We start from the raw sequence: 22,909 nt of genomic DNA, 5'->3' as shown, positions 1-22,909 counted from the left end.
TCTGCAGAGCTCAGTACTGGGAACCTTGCTTTTTGTGGAATATATCAACGATTTGGATTTGAATATATGAAGTATGATTAAGTAGTTTGCAGACGACACTAAAATTGGCTGTGTGGAATGTCATGGGCTACAGGAGGATATCAATCTACTGGTCAGGTGGGCAGAGCAGTGGCAAATGGAATTTAATTCAGAGAAGTGTGAGGTGCTCTTTGCCTTTCCGTCATTGTTCATAGGTTTATATATAACCTTTAGGGCTGCTGACCAAGGGCCGTGCGGCTCTTTCTTGGCCAGCGTGGACATGATGGGCCGAAATGGCCTCCTTCTTCACTGTAGATTTCTGTGTTTCTATGTTTACGCATGCAGAATGGACTTTATAAACTTCCCTATGACCAGAGAGGCACAGAGTGAGAGGGCTTTGGGGTTCTCAAGAATAGCAAACTTCCCCAAGGTCCATGGCGCAATAGAATGTACGCACATTGCCATGCAAGCACCTTTAGTCAGATGTTTACCGTAACTGAAAGGGATTCCACTCCCTGAACGTGCAGCTCGTTGTTGACCACAAGCAAATAATCATGGCAGTAAATGCCAATTTTCCAGGGAACATTCATGATGCATACATCTTGTGTGAGAGCACTGTCTCCGATATTTTTAAGAGTCAGCTGGATGCTAGGTGACAAAGGATACGGCCTCGCTACCTGGCTCTTGACCCCCCTGCCCTCCATAAGCCCCAGACAGATGCTGAGCATCACTATAATCAGAGTCATACACAATATCGTCGAAAAGACAATTGGAGTGCTGAAGCAGCGCTTCAGATGCCTGGATTGGAGGTAGCCTACAATACCACCCTGAGCAGGTCACTGAGTTCATTGTGGTGTGCTGTATGTTGCATAACTTAGCTATCAGGAGGGGACAGGAATTGTTGGAGAGGGGAGGTGGAAGAGGAGGAGGAGGAGGAAGAGAAGGACGAGGACCTCGGGGAGGACAATCAGCCTAGCGATGAACCCATGCCACCACTCTTCCACCCCCAGGATAAGCCCCGTGGTAGTTATGCAACTGCAAGACTTTTGTGTTAGCAGCTCATAAATGAACGCTTTGCTTGAAGTTACATTGGTGACAGTTACATTACGTTATGTTTCATCCTTGCCTGGCCATTGTTTGCAACCCTTGTATTGATGGTTAATCTTCTGTTTGTAAAAGGCACTGCACAAGAATTGTAAGTGTAATAAAAATCTTTTATAACTTGAAACAATTGAAAAAACCTTTTTTAGAAATTTCTACTTACGTATCATTTTTAAACGGAAAAAAACAATTAACAGATACAAACATTGAAAATATTTAAACAAAATAGAAACACCCAGAAACACCCATAGCACCGCGTGCCATCCCCCCCCCCCCCCCCCGGCCCCCGCCAACAGTCAACGATTTTTTAATAGCTGTTGAAATAACGATTACACCACCCACCCGCCCGCCCCCACCCCCCCGCCCCCAACCAATCAGGCAAAATTTCTACCTGCGCCCACCATTTCCTCTGCCTCTACCCCCCTGACCCTAACACACCCTTTCCCCCGAATGTTGCCCCTGCCCCTGGTCCTACCCGCATTTACTCCAAGCCGTCTTGCAGCAGGGCACCGCGAGTGCTGCTGCTGTGGTGGGGTGACAGTGGCAGAGTCACTTCTTGGGATCCCGGAGAAGAATCAGTATCCGAAAACCCGGCTCCAGAGTCAGAACCAACAGCTTCCCCCTGACTCTCAGCTGCCGGCATAGGTGGTAAGGCACCTTGGGGTACAGTGCCATACACTGATTCCATCATCTGCCGCATGGAATCGCCGGAATCTGCGGTACGCCATATCATCGCAATCAGCTACGCCATATCCTCCGAATGATGTGCTGATTGCATGGCGATGATGCCAGTTAACCCACCTATTGCCTGGAGGAACTCTCGACCAATATTGACGCTCACCCTAGACAGTGATACCATGTCCAGGTTGACATCTGTCTGTCCCTTAGCATGCCTACCTCGCTGAACCAACCTCCGCGGATTCGGTGTAGGTGCTGGAACACTTGGTATGCCCTGCTGTAAGTCGCTTGGTTCCACTCCTTCCTCGGTTGAGGAAGAGGTGGCCACAGGTAGATTAGACCATTGAGTCCCCGTGTCCCCCTCCTCCACATGTTGGGTTGAGTAGCTGGGCCACTTTACAGCAAAATTCGAAAGGGTCAAAATGTGTTAAAAAGACAAGCCTGAAGGCTCTGTGCCTCAATGCGAGGAGTATTCGGAATAAGGTGGACGAATTAACTGCTCAGATAACAGTTAACGGATACGATGTGATTGGCATCACGGAGACATGGCTCCAGGCTGACCAAGGCTGGGAACTCAACATCCAAGGGTATTCAGCATTTAGGAAAGATAGACAGAAAGGAAAAGGAGGCGGGGTGGCGTTGCTGGTTAAAGAGGAAATTAATGCAATTGTAAGGAAGGACATTATAGCTTGGATGATGTGGAATCGGTATGGGTGGAGCTACGGAATACCAAAGGGCAGAAAACGCGAGTGGGAGTTGTGTACAGGCCACCAAATAGTAGTAGTAAGGTTGGGGACAGCATCAAACAAGAAATAAGGGATGTGTGCAATAAAGGTACAGCAGTGATCATGGGTGACTTTAAACTACATATTGATTGGGCTAACCTAACTGGTAGCAATGCGGTGGAGGAGGATTTCCTGGAGTGTATTAGGGATGGTTTTCTAGACCAATATGTTGAGGAACCAACTAGAGGGCTGGCCATCCTGCACTGGGTGATGTGTAATGAGAAGGGACTAATTAGCAATCTTATTGTGCGAGGCCCCTTGGGGAAAAGTGACCATAATATGATAGAATTCTTTATTAAGATGGAGAGTGACAAAGTTAATTCAGAAACTAGGGTCCTGAACTTAAGGAAAGGTAACTTTGACGGTATGAGGCGTGAATTGGCTAGATTAGACTGGCAAATGATACTTAAAGGGTTGACGGTGGATAGGCAATGGCAAACCTTTAAAGATCATATGGACGAACTTCAACAATTGTACATCCCTGTCTGGAGTAAAAATAAAACTGGGAAGGTGGCTCAACGGTGGCTAACAAGGAAAATTAAGGATAGTGTTAAATCCAAGGAAGAGGCATATAAATTAGCCAGAAAAAGCAGCAAACCTGAGGACTGGGAGAAATTTAGAATTCAGCAGAGGAGGACAGAGGGTTTAATTAAGAAGGGGAAAATAGAGTACGAGAGGAAGCTTGCCGGAAACATAAAAATTGACTGCAAAAGCTTCTATAGATATGTGAAGAGAAAAAGATTAGTGAAGACAAACGTAGGTCCCTTGCAGTCGGATTCGGGTGAATTTATAATGGGGAACAAAGAAATGGCAGACCAATTGAACAAGTACTTTGGTTATGTCTTCACAAAGGAAGACACAAATACCCTTCCAGATGTACTAGGGGACCGAGGGTCTAGTGAGAAGGAGGAACTGAAGGATATACTTATTAGGCGTGAAATTGTGTTCGGGAAATTGACAGGATTGAAGGCCGATAAATCCCCAGTGCCTGATAGTCTACATCCCAGAGTACTTAAGGAAGTGGCCCTAGAAATAGTGGATGCATTGGTGATCATTTTCCAACAGTCTATCGACTCTGGATCAGTTCCAATGGACTGGAGGGTTGCTAATGTAACACAATTTTTAAAAAAAGGAGGGAGAGAGAAAACAGGTAATTATAGACCGGTTAGCCTGAGATCAGTCGTGGGGAAAGTGTTGGAATCAATCATTAAGGATGAAATAGCAGCGCATTTGGAAAGCAGTGATAGGATTGGTCCAAGTCAGCATGGATTTATGAAAGGGAAATCATGCTTGACAAATCTTCTGGAATTTTTTGAGGATGTAACTATAGAGTGGACAAGGGAGAATCAGTGGATGTGGTGTATTTGGACTTTCAAAAGGCTTTAGACAAGGTCCCACACAAGAGATTGGTGTGCAAAATCAAAGCACATGGTATTGGGGGTAATGTACTGACGTGGATAGAGAACTGGTTGGCAGACAGGAAGCAGAGAGTCGGGATAAACGGGTCCTTTTCAGAATGGCAGGCAGTGACTAGTGGAGTGCCGCAGGGCTCAGTGCTGGGACCCCAGCACTTTACAATATATATTAATGATTTAGATGATGGAATTGAGTGTAATATCTCCAAGTTTGCAGATGACACTAAACTGGGTGGCAGTGTGAGCTGTGAGAAGGACGCTAAGAGACTGCAGGGTGACTTGGACAGGTTAGGTGAGTGGGCAAATACATGGCAGATGCAGTATAATGTGGATAAATGTGAGGTTATCCACTTTGGGAACAAAAACATGAAGGCAGAATATTATCTGAATAGTGGCAGATTAGGAAAAGGGGAGGTGCAACGAGACCTGGGTGTCATGGTTCATCAGTCATTGAAAGTTGGCATGCAGGTACAGCAGGCGGTGAAGAAGGCAAATGGTATGTTGGCCTTCATAGCAAGGGGATTTGAGTATAGGAGCAGGGAAGTCTTCCTGCAGTTGTACAGGGCCTTGGTGAGGCCCCACCTGGAATATTGTGTTCAGTTTTGGTCTCCTAATCTGAGGAAGGACGTTCTTGCTATTGAGGGAGTGCAGCGAAGGTTCACCAGACTGATTCCAGGGATGGCTGGACTGACATATGAGGAGAGACTGGACCAACTGGGCCTTTATACACTGGAGTTTAGAAGGATGAGAGGGGATCTCATAGAAACATATAAAATTCTGACGGGACTGGACAGGTTAGATGCGGGATGAATGTTCCCGATGTTGGGGAAGTCCAGAATGAGGGGACACAGTCTTAGGATAAGGGGCAGACCATTTAGGACTGAGATGACGAGAAACTTCTTCACTCAGAGAGTTGTTAACCTGTAGAATACCCTGCCGCAGAGAGTTGTTGATGCCTGTTCATTGGATATATTCAAGAGGGAGTTAGATATGGCCCTTACGGCTAAAGGAATCAAGGGGTATGGAGAGAAAGCAGGAAAGGGGTACTGAAGGAATGATCAGCCATGATCTTATTGAATGGTGGTGCAGGCTCGAAGGGCCGAATGACCTACTCCTGCTCCTATGTTTCTATGTTTCTATGTGAGTTGAGGCTCATCCATACGATCCTCCTCCTCTGTGGTGCCGTCTCCGGTGGTGAGCACCACTTGAAGTAGAAGGGGCAGCGCTCCAGGGGCCTCCAAATATCTCCGATGCTCTTGGGCAACTAGAAAGCCACCTCACCCAGGTCACTCATAACTACTTCTTCTATGTCCATATTTTTATTTCATATGTGTTATAAATTTTTTCTAACTTTTAAATCCTCGAATATCTGATGCTTCTCTCTCCCCTTGCTCTGCTCTCTGCCTGTGTGTCTCGCTCTCTCTCCCCCTCCCTTCCTCTTCTGCGCATGCGCAAGTGACCCCTGACCTCCCATATCACGGGAAAAGTGAAGTGTCCAAAAAAAATCGCGTTTGCGCAGAACAGCCGTTGCTAGGGACGCCGGCCTTGCATGACGGAATAGACCGCTACTGCCCACTTGCTATTGCTACCGCTATCGCCCCCCCCCCCCCAAAAAGGCGAAACTAGCGGTTTTAAAAATGGCCGATATTCCAGCGGTTCTTAAAGATGGGACAACCACTACCGCCGGAAATATCGCCCATATATGGGCAGTAGCGATCTATGCCGAAAGTTTAGCCTGAGCTGTTTGCTGCTAGCCACTTCAATCATTAAACAAAATATATATTATAAAAAGAAATTAAACTTTCAGTGCTGTAACAGATTTTGGAGAGCAATCAAAAAAAAAATTGCTGGATTGTCAATCAAGTGGCAGTTGTCTTCCAGTTGAAGTCTAATCATAAAATGGAGAGCAGTGTGACAGTTAAAGCTGCTGGTGTACCAAATGAGCTCTGCCTTTTAATCCTGTGGGTGCATCTTCTGTTGCAGCGATTGATGGAGACTACTGGCGTCTCTTGAATCCGGGCGAATATAAAGTCACAGCCAAGGCTGAAGGTTACTCGAGTGCAACCCGAAACTGTGAAGTGGGATACGACATGGGAGCAACACACTGTCATTTTATTTTGGCCAGAACGAATCTGGCAAGAATTAAAGAGATAATGGAGAAGTTTGGGAAGCAGCCGATCAATCTGCCGCTCAAACGGTTCAGGCGGGTTCGACACAGACGTCGCCAGTTGTAGGGATTCCTTGTAGAGAAAATTACCCCAAAAAAGACCTTTCTAAATGATCACATTTCACGATATTTTATATAAGATAACAACAAATTTTCCCAATTCATTTAAAGTAACAAGATGCAATCTGTGTTTATATTATTTGTGGGCACATCATTCTGTTCATTATTTTAATATATAACATCTGCGACTTTTTGCAATATTCAGCACTTTTCTGCATGATGTAGTTAGAACACTTGCCACACTGCTGCATATATACAAAAATAAGATTTTAATAGTACTATTTTTGGAAACACTGGCCACTACTAGCAGATGCTACATTGATATTAATCAGATATCTCAAAAGATTGTACCTTCAAATGTTCTCTAACTATTGGGAGTGTTTAGTTTACTGTAGTGTTAGTTGTACTGTAATAAATGGAATACGAACATACAAAATTGATAGGCAGGAAAGGACCAGCTGGTCCATCAAGCCTGCCCCACACCATGATGGCTGGACCATCATGGCTAAACACTTCTTCCCTCCCAAAACCTCCCCCACCCCCTTCCCCCCACACCTCACATCTCCCCCGCAGCCAGGTCATCTCTTGGCAGAGGCAAAGCAACCTGAAAAATCCAGGGCCAATAAGAGAAAAAAATGCTTTGTCAAATTCCTCTCTAACCAATTCAGGCATTCAAAACTAGGCTCAGTGATCACATGGACCAAGTGTTAGCTATAAAGACACTTACCTTTTATATGATGCAATCTTACCTTCTATATGATGCAATCTCTGCTCCAGTTCACTCTTGAAGGCACACAGAGAGTCAGCATTCACCACACCAGCTGGTAATGTATTCCAGAGGCTCACAATTGTCTGGGAATAGAAGAACTGCCTAATATGCAGTCTATTCTTATTGTACTTGGTTTAAACTCATGTCCCCTATTCCTCCCCACAGTGTTAAACTGGAATAATCTATCAATAAGGACACTATGCAGCTCTTTCATTATGTTATGGATGTGACTGCTGACAACGAACTGTATGTGCAGTACCAGTGTTTTTTTTAAAGATGATGAAGTTGAGCATGCACCCTGCTTAGATAACAGGAAAGATCTTGAAAGAGAAATGGAGAAACATATAAAACTTGAGATAAAGTTGAGCTTGTATTGCTAACGGGAAAATGATGCGCGTTTTTAATTTTATTTGCATTTTTTTATAATAAAATTATTTCCAACAAGGGAAAAAAATGCTATAAGACAGCTTTAAATAACGAGGATGTTTATTGAAACGGGAAGGTTTTAATAATTCGCTTCTCTATTTCTTGCCTGTGTTCTCAAATCACAGTCTCCACAGAACTACAAATCTTAACTGTAAAGATGGAAAATATTACAAATAATAAATGGATTATGGCCATCAAACGCAAATAACAGTTGGCATTTACGCAGACCTTAATCTGTTGTGAATGTTATTTTTTTAATTTGGGACCTTCCGGTTCATTGGCAGGAGACACTCCATTATTTTATAGACACCTACCTCTCAGGTCACCTCTAAGTCTACACTGCTCTAAAGCTCTAGATAGGCCAAGGTCCTTGAGCCTATCTGAGTAGCTGAGCTTCTTAAAGTTAGAGATCATTCTTGTAGTTGTCCTCTGGATCTTTTCCAAGGCCATTATATCACCCACCATGTGGGGGGAACAAAAAATTAGATGGGGTCTGGACCAGCGACCTGTACAGTATCAAACTGGTGTCCTTTGCTTTATACTGACTGGCTCTATTAATACAACCCAATATTTTGTTAGCTTACAGTTTCTCTACATTGGTCATGAACTTCCAGTGATCTGTGCACAATAACATCACGATCTTTTTGTCTCTCGATCTTTCAATATTATTCTCTGTAAATTATATGTTTTTTCTGTGTTGGCCTGACCAACATGCATGAGACTATATTTATCTAAAGTAAATTTATTTTACCAATGTGTAGCCCATTCCCCTAGCATGTTTAAATCTTTTTGGATTTGATTGCACTCTTCCACCGTCTTAACCCTTGCACAGATTTTGGTGTCACCTGCAAACTTACCTCCTCCGAACACCACCGTTCAGGACATTGATAAAGACCAGCGTAGCAGGCCTAGGACTGATCCCTGGGGGACACCACTCGTAACACATCTCCAAACTGAACCACATCTGTTAACTACAACATTTTGGCTATGGGATTGGAGCTAGTTCCTTATCCAGCATTTCAAATTTCTATTGAACTAACCTAGAATGAGCTACCTTATCAAAGTCCAAGTAGACAATGCATTTCCCTCATCCACCACCCTAGTGACTTCCTCAAAAAACTCTTATCAAATGAATCTGTTGTGTTCTTAAATCTATTTGGGGCTAGTATAGCACCTCCCTTTTAATTTACAGGTGGTGGGTTCAAGTTAAGTCCTACAACGTTACTAAATAATCGTAAGTTGCATAGGAGGACAGTCTGAGAAATGCTTTCTTCCCCATTTGCACAAGGATGGTTAGGGAGAATCGACAAGAAAATGTTGCACCAGTAAAATGCAGCCTGTATCTACCAAGTGCCATGTTAGACAGCAGTTTACTTGTTCATAGTGACTCAAGGGTGCATAGCAGCACAGTACCCCACGGGCAAATGACCACTGTGGTGCTGATTCTGATTTGATGATAAGTGATTGTTGGCATTAGGGTTCCATTAAAATAGACTCAGACACACAATATTCCCAACAGTACTATATTCAGAGGTGCTTCTCTTACAGTTTCTGCCTTTCTTTCTGGCCTGTATGTTCTCCCAGTAACCGGTCTGCACTGGTTCACTGTTTATACATTCTTACTTACTTGGCCTTTTCCTACATTCCATATGACATAGTCTTATATCATAAGTAAATAACTCTCCAGCAATGTGCTGAGATAGGAACCTACCCTACGTTACCTGAGGCACTAACTTACGGTGCATTCTCACTGTAACTGTTTTCCTGAGACCAGTAGCTGCAGTACATGCCCTAGACAAGCAGAACTATTTTTACATTGTCTAACTCCTGCCAGTCTCATCCAAAAGACAGTTCTGTGAAGGCCTGGATACAGTGTGGGCAAAGCTCTCTTCAACAGTTAAAAATGTAAACATTTAAGTAGGGAGCAGAAAACTTTAAACAATTAAATTGAGATTAGGTGTGTTTACAAAGTACGTGGGAGGGTCCAACAGATGTACACTCCATGCAGCGTGAGACTTCTTCACAACTTCAAGAAGTTTCATACTGGAGCCAGATTGGGGCCTGACTCTGAACTTAGACTGCCCATTTAGCGCCAGTGCAAAGCTGAAATCATGTTGCACCCTTAATGAGCTGAAACTTAAGAAGGGTATTGTATGGGAGTTACTATTCGCCATGGGGCATCTAGATGAATATTTTGGTAATAATATTGAAATAACCATGCTTCTGTTAAACATAAAGTGAAAAAGTGAGATAGCCTTAGCTTTTGGCTCAGAATTGCTTTGATTCTGGAGCTGCTGCACTGTCGTAAGTTCACCGGTTGTGCAGCAGAAAGCCTGCTTACTGAGGTAATTCCTGGCCTTTGTTACACATTCTTCACTATTGCTGTCACATTACCAGCAAGGAAATCAGAAATCTGTTTTCAACCCTCAGTCTCATGCTACATCTCTAAAGAGATCTCTAAAGAAGAAGGCCAAATGTCTAACTTGGAAAAAAATAAAGGAAGCATCAGTTTTTATTTAAAATGAAACTTCAACACCTTATTGACCTATTTGAACAGCTAAGGTAGCACCGTTCCAAATTGTTACTCATGAATTTCAGTTCAAACGTTATTTCAGTCATTCTGATACAAAATTGATTTGAACTGTGGTAAAAAGTAAAGAGCCGACAAGGGAAAGTTCTAAACAATTTGCGGTTTGCTGAAAATGAAGAATGCAAATTACATGGACTCACAATGTTCTTTTTGTGGTTCTGGACATATGCTAAGTCATTTTAATCTGTTAAACAATTGTTGCTTGCAGTGCTTCTGCCCAGATACCAAATTCCATATTTTAATTAGATTCAATCAAAACAGATGTGAACTTTTGATTTCAAAGATGGGACTGTCGCCAATAAATAAGTCAATGCTGCAATAAATTTGATAAATTTGAAACAATCAAAAGATAACATGAATTGGTCACAGAAAGTAGGGGTGCAACGGAAAACTGCCAGTTACACACCTGCCGATGCCTAAAGTGAAAATGACCCCCATTGAATATTGTTTGCCGCACATTTATTTTGTTATTCAGTTCAATCAAAAGGATTTTGATCTTAAGCACATTTCTATGGATTGGAGTCCCTTTTCAATTCACCAAAATACAGATGCCTGGCACCTCGGCTAACCTATTAACACTAAGACTCACCTGATACAATTTTCAGATCAGGGTGTAAATGGACAAGCAGCGTGCCCGCTTCTTGCGGCGGGTGGCTACTTAAGTTTGTAAAATAGGGTCGTACATCATTGCAGGACTCCAATTGCAATTTGGAAGTATAAAATGGACTCCACCTTTTTGTACATAGGCACTGAGTAGCCTAACCAGCGGTCCTTAAAAAGATCACTGGAGGCCGCACAAAGACGACCAAATAAATTTTTAATTTGAAGTTTTGTGCAGCCCAAAGGGAGCAGGAAGTGTTCCTCCTGAGAATACACAGCCTGATGCCGGTCTGCGCAAGTCCTCTCCCTTTTTCCAGGTCCAACCAGTGTGGGAGCCAGCTAATTTCTTGCCCACTCACAACCAGCAGGTTGCAGCAGGATGTTCTGCGTACTCTCGGGATGTGGGCAATGTTGGCGATGCTGCGTTAATTGCCCATCCTTAGTTGCCCTGATCGCACGAAGAGTCAACCATGACAGGAGTCACATATAGGCCAAGAAAGACTGGGTAGGGCTGGCAGTTCCCTTCCCTGAAGGACATTAGTGAACCAGTTGGGTTTTTATGACAATCCAGCAGCTCCAAACTGCAAATGATTTTGGCTCCGGTGCTGGGTTTAGACAGGCAGTGCAGTCACTATACCATTCTTGTGCCCATTTCGGGCAGAAGTTGAAGATCGCCCCCTACCTGTCAAATGAAACATTAAGAACATTTTATATGTTGGTGGATCTTTTATGGTTTTGCTCATGGTGTGATAGAGGATTGGCTGATAAAAATGTGGGCCTACTAAATTCTGACAGCAATAACACCCCCCCACTTTCAGTAGGAGCATAGATGCTCCCATAACTGCGATTCTTTCCCTCTCTTCTCCCATCAGGGTCTTCATCCCTCCCCCATCCCTTCAACTTGGTATTCCTTCTTCAACAAGTTATCTCTCTACATGATACTACATAATCTCTCCCTCACTTTTATAGGCTTGCACTCAACAATGCCACTACCCCAAAATAGTATCTCTCTCTTTATCTCTCGATCATTGCCTTCCACTACCAGTTACAAAGAGGGTCTCCCTCGTTCCCGTTTCTATAGCAACATCTGTCACCCTGTTCTCTCCCCACCAGCGTCTGTCTCTCTTTCTTTCTGTCTATTATCTTCCTACTCCCTGTGCCATTGCATACTAAAATGCATAAATAAAGCCAGGACTCCTGTAGATGTATATAATTGGTTTTATGAAGAAAGAGGAACTTTTCTTTGTGTACAAGTTGGAATATAGCCTTGCATTTTTTGTAGTGGAATATGAGGAACTGCAATGGTAACAGCATTTGCAAGAACTTTCTTTGGTGGAATATGATAGGATAGAATTGATTTTGGTCGAATATGCTTCAGGCAAAAATTCAAATTAGGGAGCGAGCTTTTGCACAGTAATCTTGGTGATTAGCAAAAGTAAAAATAACCAAGATAACTAGAAGGAGAAAAACAGAGACTTAACCAAGGATGTTAATACAGATACAAGGAATTTTTTTATAAAGATATTCAAAATAAATGTTCAATGGATAAAATTTGAATTATTTTGTCATTAACTTTGATTTTAAACATTAAAATTTTCAAGGCATCACTAAATTTTAGATTTATGTTTCACAAATAAAAATGTGGACATTTGATGGAGACTGGCATCAGCTAATGGTAACGGTTTGCAGGCTTGCTCTTGACACAAAATGATATTACTTCCCTTCAGTGAAGTGCCACTTAAAAATCAGTTCAATTTATGGCATTGTCGCAACTATAAAGAAATGTTTGGTCGAAGGGTCAATTTAAAGCTGAGTTCGTGTGCAAAAAAGAAAAATTAGCAGTATTTTGTCACGTTACTCTGAGTGTTTTAAGTATTGTTTACAACTAATGCTATATTCCCATGTGGCAAGTAATCAATGTGTAAATTAAACATTTATATAATCATGTCTGACATTCTAAATATGGCCGTTGAAATTATTGTACCTTTCTTATTCCTGCATAATTATATAATATTTTTATATGTTTGGTGTACACTCGGATTTATGGTGGAAATTGTAAGCTGAATATCCATAACATTTTTATAATTAACCTGCTAGAATGACTGTAACTTGTTCATTCTGTATTAATTTGTCACTGTGCTAATTTGTTAGCTTGCAGTCATCTGAACTCTAAGTGTTCTTGCACTTTAATAAAGCATTATAACATATCAATTTGGCACTGTTGCATTGATTCAGTAATATTAATAATGAACTGATGGATGCTAGTCTTGGCCCCATTTTCTTCCATTCTCCTACACCTAACCTTTGTTGCCTGGCCAATTCAAATAGATAAACATCAAAACATAGAAATCTACAGCGCAGAAGGAGGCCATTTCGACACATCGTGTCCGCACTGGCCAACAAAGAGCTACACGGCCCTCAGTCAGCAGCCCTGAGGGCCGTGTAGTTTATGAACAATGAACAAGGGCAGAAAGGTAAAAAGCACCCAGCCCAACCAGTCCGCCCCACACAACTGTGACACCTGTTGCACCGAAACATTCTACACCCTACCCCAATCGGAGCCATGTGATCTCCTGGGAGAGGCAAAAACCAGATAAAAACCCAGGCCAATTGGGGAAAAAAATCTGGGAAAATTCCTCTCCGACTCTTCAGGCGATCGAAACTAGTCCAGGAGATCACTCTGGTCGTATTAGATTCCATAATGTACTTATTATCGTATCTGCACCAGCCAACAAGAGGTTATCCAGTCTAATCCCATTTACCAGCTCTAGGTCCATAACCCTGCAGGTTACGGCACTTCAAGTGCCCATCCAAGCACTTTTTAAATGTGGTGAGGGTTTCTGCACCCATCATCCTTCCAGGCAGTGAGTTCCAGACTCCCACAACCCTCTGCGTGAAGAAGCCTCTCCTTAAATCCCCTCTGAACCTTCCACCAACCATCTTAAAACTATGCCCCCTCTTAATTGACCCCTTCACTAAGGGAAATAGGCCCTTGCTATCCACTATATCCAGGCCCCTCAAAATTTTGTACACCTCAATGAGATCTCCTCTCAACTTCCTCTGTTCCATTGAGAACAAACCCAGCCTATCCAATCTGTCCTCATAGCTAAGATTCTCCATTTCAGACAGCGTCCTAGTAAATCTCCTCTGCACCCTCTCTAGTGCAATCACGTCCTTCCTATAATACAGTGATCAGAACTGCACACAGTACTCCAGCTGTAGCCTAACCAGAGTATTATACAATTTAAGCATAACCTCACTGCACGTATTCTATGCCTCGGCCAATAAAGGCAAGCATTCTGTCTGCCTTCTTAACCACCTTAACCACCTAGCTTGCTACTTTCAGGGACCTGTGGACAAGCACTCCAAGGTCCCTTTGTTCAGCTACACTTTTATGTGGCCTACTGCTTAATGTGTATCCCCTTTCCTTATTAGCCCTCCCAAAATGCATCACCTCACACTTCTCTGAATTCCATTTGCCACTGCTCTGCCCACCTGACCAGTAGATTGATATCCTCCTGCAGCCCATGACTTTCCACACAGCCAATTTTAGTGTCTGCAAACTACTTAATCATACTCCCTATATTCAAATCTAAATCGTTGATATATACCACAAAAAGCAAGGGACCCAGTACTGAACCCTGCGGAAACCCACTGGAAACATCCTTCCAGTCACAAAAACATCCATCAATCATTACCCTTTGCTTCCTACCTCCAAGCCAATTTTGAATCCAACTTATCACTTTGCCCTCCCAAAGTGCATCACCTCTGAATTAAATTCTATTTGCCACTGCTCTGCCCACCTGACCAGTCGATTGATATCTTCCTGCAGTCCATGACTTTCCTTTTCATTATCAACCACACAGCCAATTTTAGAGTCACCTGCAAACTTCTTAATCATACTTCCTATAATCAAATCTAGATCATTGATATATGCCACAAAAAAGCAAGGAACCCAGTACTGAGCCCTGTGGAACCCCACTGAAAACAGCCTTCCAGTCACAAAAACATCCATTAACCATTACCCTTTACTTCCTACCTCTAAGCCAATTTTGGATCCAACTTGCCACTTTGTCCTGGATCCCATGGGCTTTAACCTTCATGACCAGTCTACCATTTGGGACCTTATCAAAAGCTTTGCTAAAGTCCATATACACTACATCGTACGCACTCCCCTCATCGACCCTCCTGATTACCTTCTCAAAAAACTCAATCAGGTTAATCAAACATGATCTTCCCGTAACATGACTGTCCCTAATTAATCCTTGCCTTTCCAAATGTAGATTTTTCCTGTCTTTCCGGATTTTTTCCAATAATTTTCCGACCACTGAGGTTAGGCTGACAGGCCTGTAATTACTCGACCTATCCCTTTCTCCCTTCTTAAACAAGGGTACCACATTAGCAGTCCTCCAATCCTCCGGCACCATGCCTAAATCCAAAGAGGACTGGAAAATGATGGTCAAGGCCTCTGCTATTTCCTCTTTTACTTTGCACAACAGCATGGGATGCATTTCATCCAGGCCTGGGGACTTATCTACTTTCAAACCTGCAAAACCCCTTAATACCTCCTCTATCACTATATTTATTTCATCCAGAATTTCACACTCCTCCTCGATAGCAGTATCTGCATTGCCCCTTTCCTTTGTGAAAACAGATGCAAAGTATTCATTAAGAACCACACCAACATCTTCTGCCACCACACAAATATTACCCTCATGGTGTCTAATAGGCCCTACCCTTTCTTTAGTTATCCTCTTGCTCTTAATATATTTATAGAACATCTTTGGGTTGTCCTTAATTTTACTAGCCAATAATTTTTCATGTTCTCGCTTAGCATTCCTAATATCCATTTTAATTTTATCTCTTAACTTTCTATGTTCCTCCAGAGATTCTATAGTATTTAGCTGTCGACATATGACATAACCTTGCCTTTTTATTCTTTATCCTCCCCTGCAAGTCCCTCGATATCCAGGGGCACTAAGTTGTTATTCCCATCCTTTTTCTTTAAGGGCACATGTTTGGCCTCAGCCTTCCGGATTTCCTCCTTGAATGTCTTCCACTGTTCCAACACTGATTTACCCACAAGTAGCTGTTTGTAGTCCACTATGGCCAAATTACTCCTCAACTTAGCAAAGTTAGCTTTTCCCCAATTTGTGATTTTATTCCTGGTCTATCCTTGTCCTTATCCATAACTAACTTGAATCTGACTGAATTATGGTCACTGGCACCTAAGTGCTCTCCCACTAATACCCCTTCAACCTGCCCAGCTTCATTTCCCAAAACTAAATCCAAGACCACCCCGACTCGTGTTGGGTTTGCTACATACTGACTAAAAAAGTTCTCTTGAATGCATTTTTAGAATTCTGCACCATCTATACCCTTCACACTATATTTGTCCCAAACAATATTAGGATAGTTAAAATCCCCTGCTATTACTACCCTATGGTTTTGGACTTCACAGCAATTTGCCTACACATTTGCTCCTCTAACTCCCTCCCACTGTTTTGGGGTCTATAATACACGCCCATTAGTGTGTTCGTCCTTTATTATTTTTCAATTCAACCCATATGGCCTCATTTGATGATCCCTCTAACATCATCCCTCCTCACCGCTGTAATAGTTTCTTTAATCAATACTGCAACCCCCCCTCTCCCTTTTTTATCGCCGCTCTGACTTGTCTAAAAATCCTGAAATCAGGAATATTGATCTACCAATCCTGCCCTTCTTTCAGCCATGTCTCTTTAATGGTTATAATGTCATACTCCCAAGTGTCTACCTGTGCTCTTAGCTCATCTGCCTTATTCACCATACTCCTTGCATTATAGTATATACCATTTAGCACAGGAAGATCTCCTTGATTACTACTTGTTTCCTCTGTCTTACAGATTCGCTTTCTAAATTCTTGCTATCCAATTTCGGCTTTACTTCCTTCCCTATTGAATTTGTTCTCAGGTTCTCATCCCCCTGCCAAGCTAGTTTAAACTCTCCCCAACAGCACTGCAAACTCCCTGCGAGGATATTGGTCCCGGCGCTGTTGAGGTGCAACCCGTCCGGTTTGCATAGGTCCCATCTTCCCCAGAAGCAGTCCCATCACCTCAGGAATTTAAAGCCCTCCCTCCTACACCAACTCTCCAGCCATGCGTTCATCCTCTCTATCCTTCTACTCTTGTACTCATTAGCACGTGGCACCGGTAGTAACTTGGCGATTACTACCTTTGAGGTCCTACCCTTTAATTTTCTTCCTAGCTCCCTAAATTTTGCCTGTAGGACCTCATCCCTCTTTCTACCTATGTCGTTGGTCCCAATATGGACCACAACCTCTAGCTGTTTACCCTCTCCCCCCAGAATATCCTGCGTCCGCTCTGTGACATCCTTGACCCTGGCACCAGGGAAGCACCATACCATTCTGGAGACACATCTACAGCCGCAGAAATGTCTCTCTGTTCCCATAACTATTGAATCCACTACCATTACAGCTTCTCTTATTCTTCTTCCCTCCTCACTGTGCAGCTGAGCCACCCGTGGTGCCTTGGACTTGGCTCTGCTGCACTCCCCAGAGGCACCATCACCCTCACCGGTGCTCAGAAGAGAATATCGGTTTGGAAGCGAGATACCCCTCCACTACCTGCCGATTGTTCTTACTCTATCTGGTGGTCACCCACTTCCCTTCTACCTGCATGCTAGTAAGCTGCGAGGTGACCACCTCCTGAAACGTGCTATCCACGTAGCTCTCAGCCTCGTGGGTGCACCGTATTGACTCCAGCCGCCATTCAAGCTCCGAAACGCGGTGCTCGAGTAGTTGAAGCTGGAGACACCTCCTGCACACATGGTTGTCTAGGCCGTGCATAGTGTCCAGGACTTCCCACATGCCGTAGGATGTGCACTCCACGGGACTGAGCTGCCCTGCCATCCCTCGAATTAAACTTATCTAATTTAAAATCTAGTTAAAAAGAAAAAGAGAGATACTTACCAATCAAACAGTCAACCACATACCTGCCCGATGAGGGCTGGGAGATCCTCGTCAGAAGTGAACTCCTCGCCGACCTCCGGCCCTCCTGCTCCTCGGACTCCCGACCTCCTGAACTCCCAAATTCTCGGTACTCTCCCGAACTCTCGGATTCTCCCGAACTCACTCGGACTCTCGGACTCTCTCAGCAAGGAGCACTTTCAACCTTTTATATGTAACTCTTTGTATGTTCCATAGATTTTTTTCAAACCCCCTTCTTACATTTACCATGTAATCCTTGTTGAAAGGCCTGCTCTGTAGAGCACAGCAGCCTGACCTTTCATAGCGATAGTTGCTGTGCATTGAGATCAGACATTGGGGCTCCACATAATGGCCCCAAGTTTCCACACGCGGCGAAAAAGGCGCACCTCAGAGCTGGGCGCCTGTTTTTCACGCCGAAAACGGCGCTGGAAAAAAAGTGCGGTATTCTCGAGCTCCTTGGAGCTCGATGTCTGCTTGGCGCGGCGCACAGGGGGCGGAGCCTGCCACTCGTGCCGATTTTGTAAGTAGGAGGGGGCGGGTACAATTGAAATGAGGCTTCTTGGTGCCGGCAACCCTGCGCGTGCGCGTTGGAGCGTTCGCGCATGCGCAGTCTGAAGTAAACATTGGCGCTCGGCCATTTTTAAAAGTACTGCAGAAAAAGTGAAGATTTGTTTCTTGGACCCCTGCAAAGGCTTGTATTTTAATTTTCTTGATATTTCTGTGTGCGAGGGAGTGCTTTTAGCAGCACTGCTGAATAAATCACCTGCTGAAATCAGTGAGTTCAGCTTTTCACTGCTAAACTTGCAGAACCGGTGCTGCATTGGTACATGCAAATTAAGGGCTGTGTGTTTGGAGAAATAAGAGTGCCAATTCAACTTTGCAATGGATCAACGCCCACCAAGAACAAAGAATTTCTTGCATGAGGAAGCAAACCATTGCATAATATGTGGTGTTGACAATGCAGCACCCATTCTGCAAATTTAAATATAAAGATGTCGATGTGGCTGCCTCTCCCTGTCCAAATGGCCTCAGTCAGTCCCCCTCACAGCTCGAAGGCTGCTGCTGTTCTTTCTTCGGCTCCCGGCCAGCCACTGACGCCGCTGCAATCCCATGGCCGAATGGCCTCACGTCCGCTCCTGATTCTTCGGCTGCCTTCGAGCCACTGACGCCGCCCCATAAATGTGGCCGAATGGCCTAAAGAATTTTAAATCTGCAGCTGTGTGTGTCCTGTGTTCATTCTTCTTTCCCGGCCAGCCAGTGACGCCGCTGCAATCCCATGGCCGAATGGCCTCAAGTCCGTCCGGGTGCTGCATCTTCGCGGGGAAGGAAGGCCTGCCTCAAGCACCGCAGCTCAGCTCGAAGGCTGCTTGCTGCCTGCCGCTGCCGTCGAGACGAGACACTGACGCCACACCGCTGCCTGTCTCCAACATGAAAGGCCTGCCTCAAGCACTGCAGCTCAGCTCGAAGGCTGCTTGCTGCCGCTGCCGTCGAGACACTGACGCCACACCGCTGCCTGAAAGGCCTGCCTGAAGCACTTTCACACAGGTAGGAACATGGTTTATTTAATCTTTTCTTTGCTTATAAATTTTTATTCAGGTTGGATTTATTTGTATAATATTTGTATAAGTATAACTAAGGATTGATTGTAGAATTTAATGACTTCCCTTCCCCCCCTCCCCCCCCCCCCACCTCGTTCCCGACGCCTAATTTGTAACCTGCGCCTGATTTTTTAAAGTGTAGACAAGGTTTTTTCAAGCATACAAAAATCTTCACTTACTCCATTCTAAGTTAGTTTGGAGTACGTTTTTACTGTGGAAACTTTGAAATCAGGCGTCAGTGGCTGGACACGCCCCCTTTTGAAAAGAAAATTCTGTTCCAAAGTGAAACTGTTCTACCTGACTAGAACTGGAGGAAACTAAATGTGGAGAATTCCGATTTCTAAGATACTCCGTTCTACACCAGTTGCTCCTAAAAATCATGTGGAAGCTTGGGGCCGTTGTTTCCACTGGGAGCCTGTTAGTTCCATATAATGTGTGTGGCGGTTACAGATCGATGGGAAGGAATGCATTTCAAATGTAATAGGAGCATTGGTGTCATCTCTGTTTTCTGTAATAGTTTTATAACCAGAAATCTATAACCATGTGGAAACATTTATATGCATTTTGTTTGAAAAAAATCATTCTGATAACCGAATTGTTTAAAGCTGAAGTGCCCTACAATGGGACTTTTTATTTATGAAGTATGTATTATGACCAACTCACATTTTATGCAAATACATTCAAATTACTTTAGAGTGTTAGGGGCCGAAGTTGCCCCTTCTCTTAAGGCCATGCTGCAGAGTGCAATGGCCGCTGATTTTCCGTGGAATGGCTGCCATTTTTAACATTTTGCATCTGCGGTATCCCAGCGGTGACCCGCTCCCTGCACTACCACCCTGCTGCTGCCAATTCATCTTATGTGCGTCATCAGAGCGTGCACTGCCGATGTTCCCTCCACAACGCCGAAATTCCGCCGAGAAAATCTTGCTGCTGCCGCTCAGTGCCACTGGCAGATTTTTCTGTTGGTGCACTGTGCTTGGAGTGTGCTCAAAATGATGGTGCGGCTGACATCAAAGAGGAGCAGATACTGCCACGGCCGCCATATTTTTTTTTGTCAGCCAACAATTATGCTTCCGGGTTCGGCTGGGCCACCAACAGGCAGCCTGGCACCCCCACGTGCCGAAACTCTGCCTGGTGGCCCAGTGGACCTAACGTAAAGAATCACACTGATCTCCCCTTTAAGTGAAGGGGAGAGACGTGGTGACGCGGCACCCATCATCATCATAGGCAGTCCCTAGAAATCGACTGCTTACACTCCAAAAATGAGTTCTTAGGTGGCGGTACAGTCCAATATGGGAATTACGGTCTCTGTCACAAGTGCGACAGACAGTCGATGAGGGAAGGGGTGGTTGGTTGGGACTGGTTTGCCGCACTCTCTTTCCGCTGCCTGTGCTTGGCTTCTGCATGCTCTCGGCGACGAGATTCGAGGTGCTCAGCGCCCTCCTAGATGCACTTCCTCCACTTAGGACGGTATTTGGCCAGGGACTCCCAGGTGTAAGTGAGGCTGTTGCACTTTATCAAGGAGGTTTTGAGGGTGTCGTTGAAACATTTCCTCTGGCCACCTTGGGCCCGCCTGCAGTGTAGGAGTTCCAAGTAGAGTGCTTGCTTTGGGGGTCTTGTGTCAGGCATGCAAACAATGTGGCCTGCCCAGCGGAGCTCGTCAAGTGTGGTCAGTGCCTCGATGCTGGGGATGTTGGCCTGGTCAAGGGCGCTAACGTTGGTGTATCTGTCCTCCTAGGGGATTTGCAGGATCTTGCAGAGACATCTTTGGTGATATTTCTCCAGCGATTTGTGGTGTCTGTTGTATATGGTCCACGTCTCTTAGCCATATAGGAGGACGGGTATCACTACAGCCCTGTAGACCATGAGCTTGGTGGCAGATTTGAGGTCCTGATCTTCAAACACTCTCTTCCTCAGGCGGCCGAAGGCTGCGTTGGCGCACTGGAGGTGGTGTTGAATCTCGTTGTCGATGTCTGCCCTTGCCAATAATAGGCTCCCAAGGTATGGAAAGTGGCCCACCTTGTCCAGGGCCGCGCCGTGGATCTTGATGACTGGGGGGCAGTGTTGTCTGACAGTGTCTAATGCGGCACCATGATGACGTCATCAGTGCCACGTTGATTACTGACAGCGGCGATGAGTCCGTCCGCCCCCCAACTTCCGCCTCTCTAGTGTGCGAACTTCCGCTCACCGCCACATATCCACCCACATTATGACCGACATCCGGTCCGCTGAAAAAAAAAAGCCAAAGAGCAGAATTTCGTTCAAGAGACCACCGCATCAACTGCACTGGTAAAAACACTCGAAACACGGTAGATTTCCAGCGGTGGGCAATTTTGGCCCCTTAGAGTTAGAGTGAGACTACAAATAAAGAGAAAAGGTGAATTGAGATATTTTTAAAGGCCTAGTGCATAGATGTAATGCATCTATATCATGCTCCTCCTGTGCCATGTGGGAAATCAGGGACGCTTCCAGTGTCCCTGACTACTATGTGTGCAGGAAATGTGTCCAGCTGCAGCTCCTGACAGATCGCATTGCAGCACTGGAGCTGCGCATGGATTCAGTCTGGAGCATCCGCGATGCTGAGGATGTCATGAATAGCATGTTTAGTGAGTTGGTCACACCGCAGGTAAAGGTTACACAGGCAGATAGGGAATGGATGACCAGCAGGAAGAACAGGGGAAGGAAGGTAGTGCAGGGGTCCCCTGTGGTCATCTCCCTCCAAAACAGATATACCGTTTTGGGTACTATTGGGGGAAATGGCTCATTAGGAGAAGGCAGCAACAGCCAAGTTCATGTCACCATGGGTGGCTCTACTGCACAGGAGGGCAGTAAAAAGAGTGGGAGAGCTATAGTGATAGGGGATTCTATTGTAAGGGGAATAGATAGACATTTCTGCGGCTGCAAACAAGACTCCAGGATGGCATGTTGCCTCCCTGGTGCAAGGGTGAAGGATGTCTCGGAGCTGCTGCAGGACATTCTGGAGGGGGAGGGTGAACAGACAGCTGTTGTGGTGCATATAGGTAAAAAAATGGGATGAGGTCCTACAAGCTGAATTTAGGAAGTTAGGAGTTAAATTAAAAAGTAGGACCTCAAAGGTAGTCATCTCAGGATTGCTTCCAGTGCCACATGCTAGTCAGAGTAGGAATAGCAGGATAGTTCAGATGAATACATGGCTTGAGGAATGGTGCAAGGGGGAGGGATTCAAATTCCTGGGACATTGGAACTGGTTCTGGGGGAGGTGGGACCAATACAAACCGAACTGTCAGCACCTGGGCAGGACCGGAACCGATGTCCTAGGCGGAGTGTTTGCTAGTGCTGTTGGGGAGGGTTTAAACTAATATGGCAGGGGGATGGGAATCTATGCAGGGAGGCAGAGGGAAGTAAAAAGGTGGCAAAAGCAAAAGGTAGGAAGGAGAAAAACAAGAGTGGAGGGCAGAGAAATCAAGGGCAAAAATCAAAAAGGGCTATATTACAACATAATTCTAAAAGGAAAAAGAGTGGTAAAAAAACAAGCCTGAAGGCTCTGAGTCTCAGTGCGAGGAGCATTCGTAATAAGGTGGATGAATTAACTGCGCAGAAAGCTGTTAACGGATATGATATAATTGGGATTATGGAGACATGGCTCCAGGGGAAACAAGGCTGGGAACTTAACATCCAGGGGTATTCAATATTCAGGAAGGATAGACAGGAAGGAAAAGGAGGTGGGGTAGCATT

General features: G+C 44.6%; 1 protein-coding gene across 1 annotated transcript in view; it reads left to right on the top strand.

Moving 5' to 3' along the window:
* The window catches only part of cpxm2 (carboxypeptidase X (M14 family), member 2), a 222,156-nt gene extending 215,793 nt beyond the window's left edge, over positions 1-6,363 (top strand). The window contains exon 14 of the mRNA XM_070875011.1: positions 5,981-6,363. Coding sequence (XP_070731112.1) covers positions 5,981-6,231 — 251 coding nt within the window. The 3' untranslated portion in view covers positions 6,232-6,363. The remainder of the gene's footprint in view (positions 1-5,980) is intronic.
* The last annotated feature ends 16,546 nt before the right edge of the window (positions 6,364-22,909 follow it).

The sequence above is a fragment of the Pristiophorus japonicus genome, chromosome 3, assembly GCF_044704955.1.
Source record: "Pristiophorus japonicus isolate sPriJap1 chromosome 3, sPriJap1.hap1, whole genome shotgun sequence".
NCBI classification, from domain to species: Eukaryota; Metazoa; Chordata; class Chondrichthyes; family Pristiophoridae; genus Pristiophorus; species Pristiophorus japonicus.
Note: the sequence above shows the minus strand (reverse complement) of the source record. Positions and strands in the feature narration are given on the sequence as shown.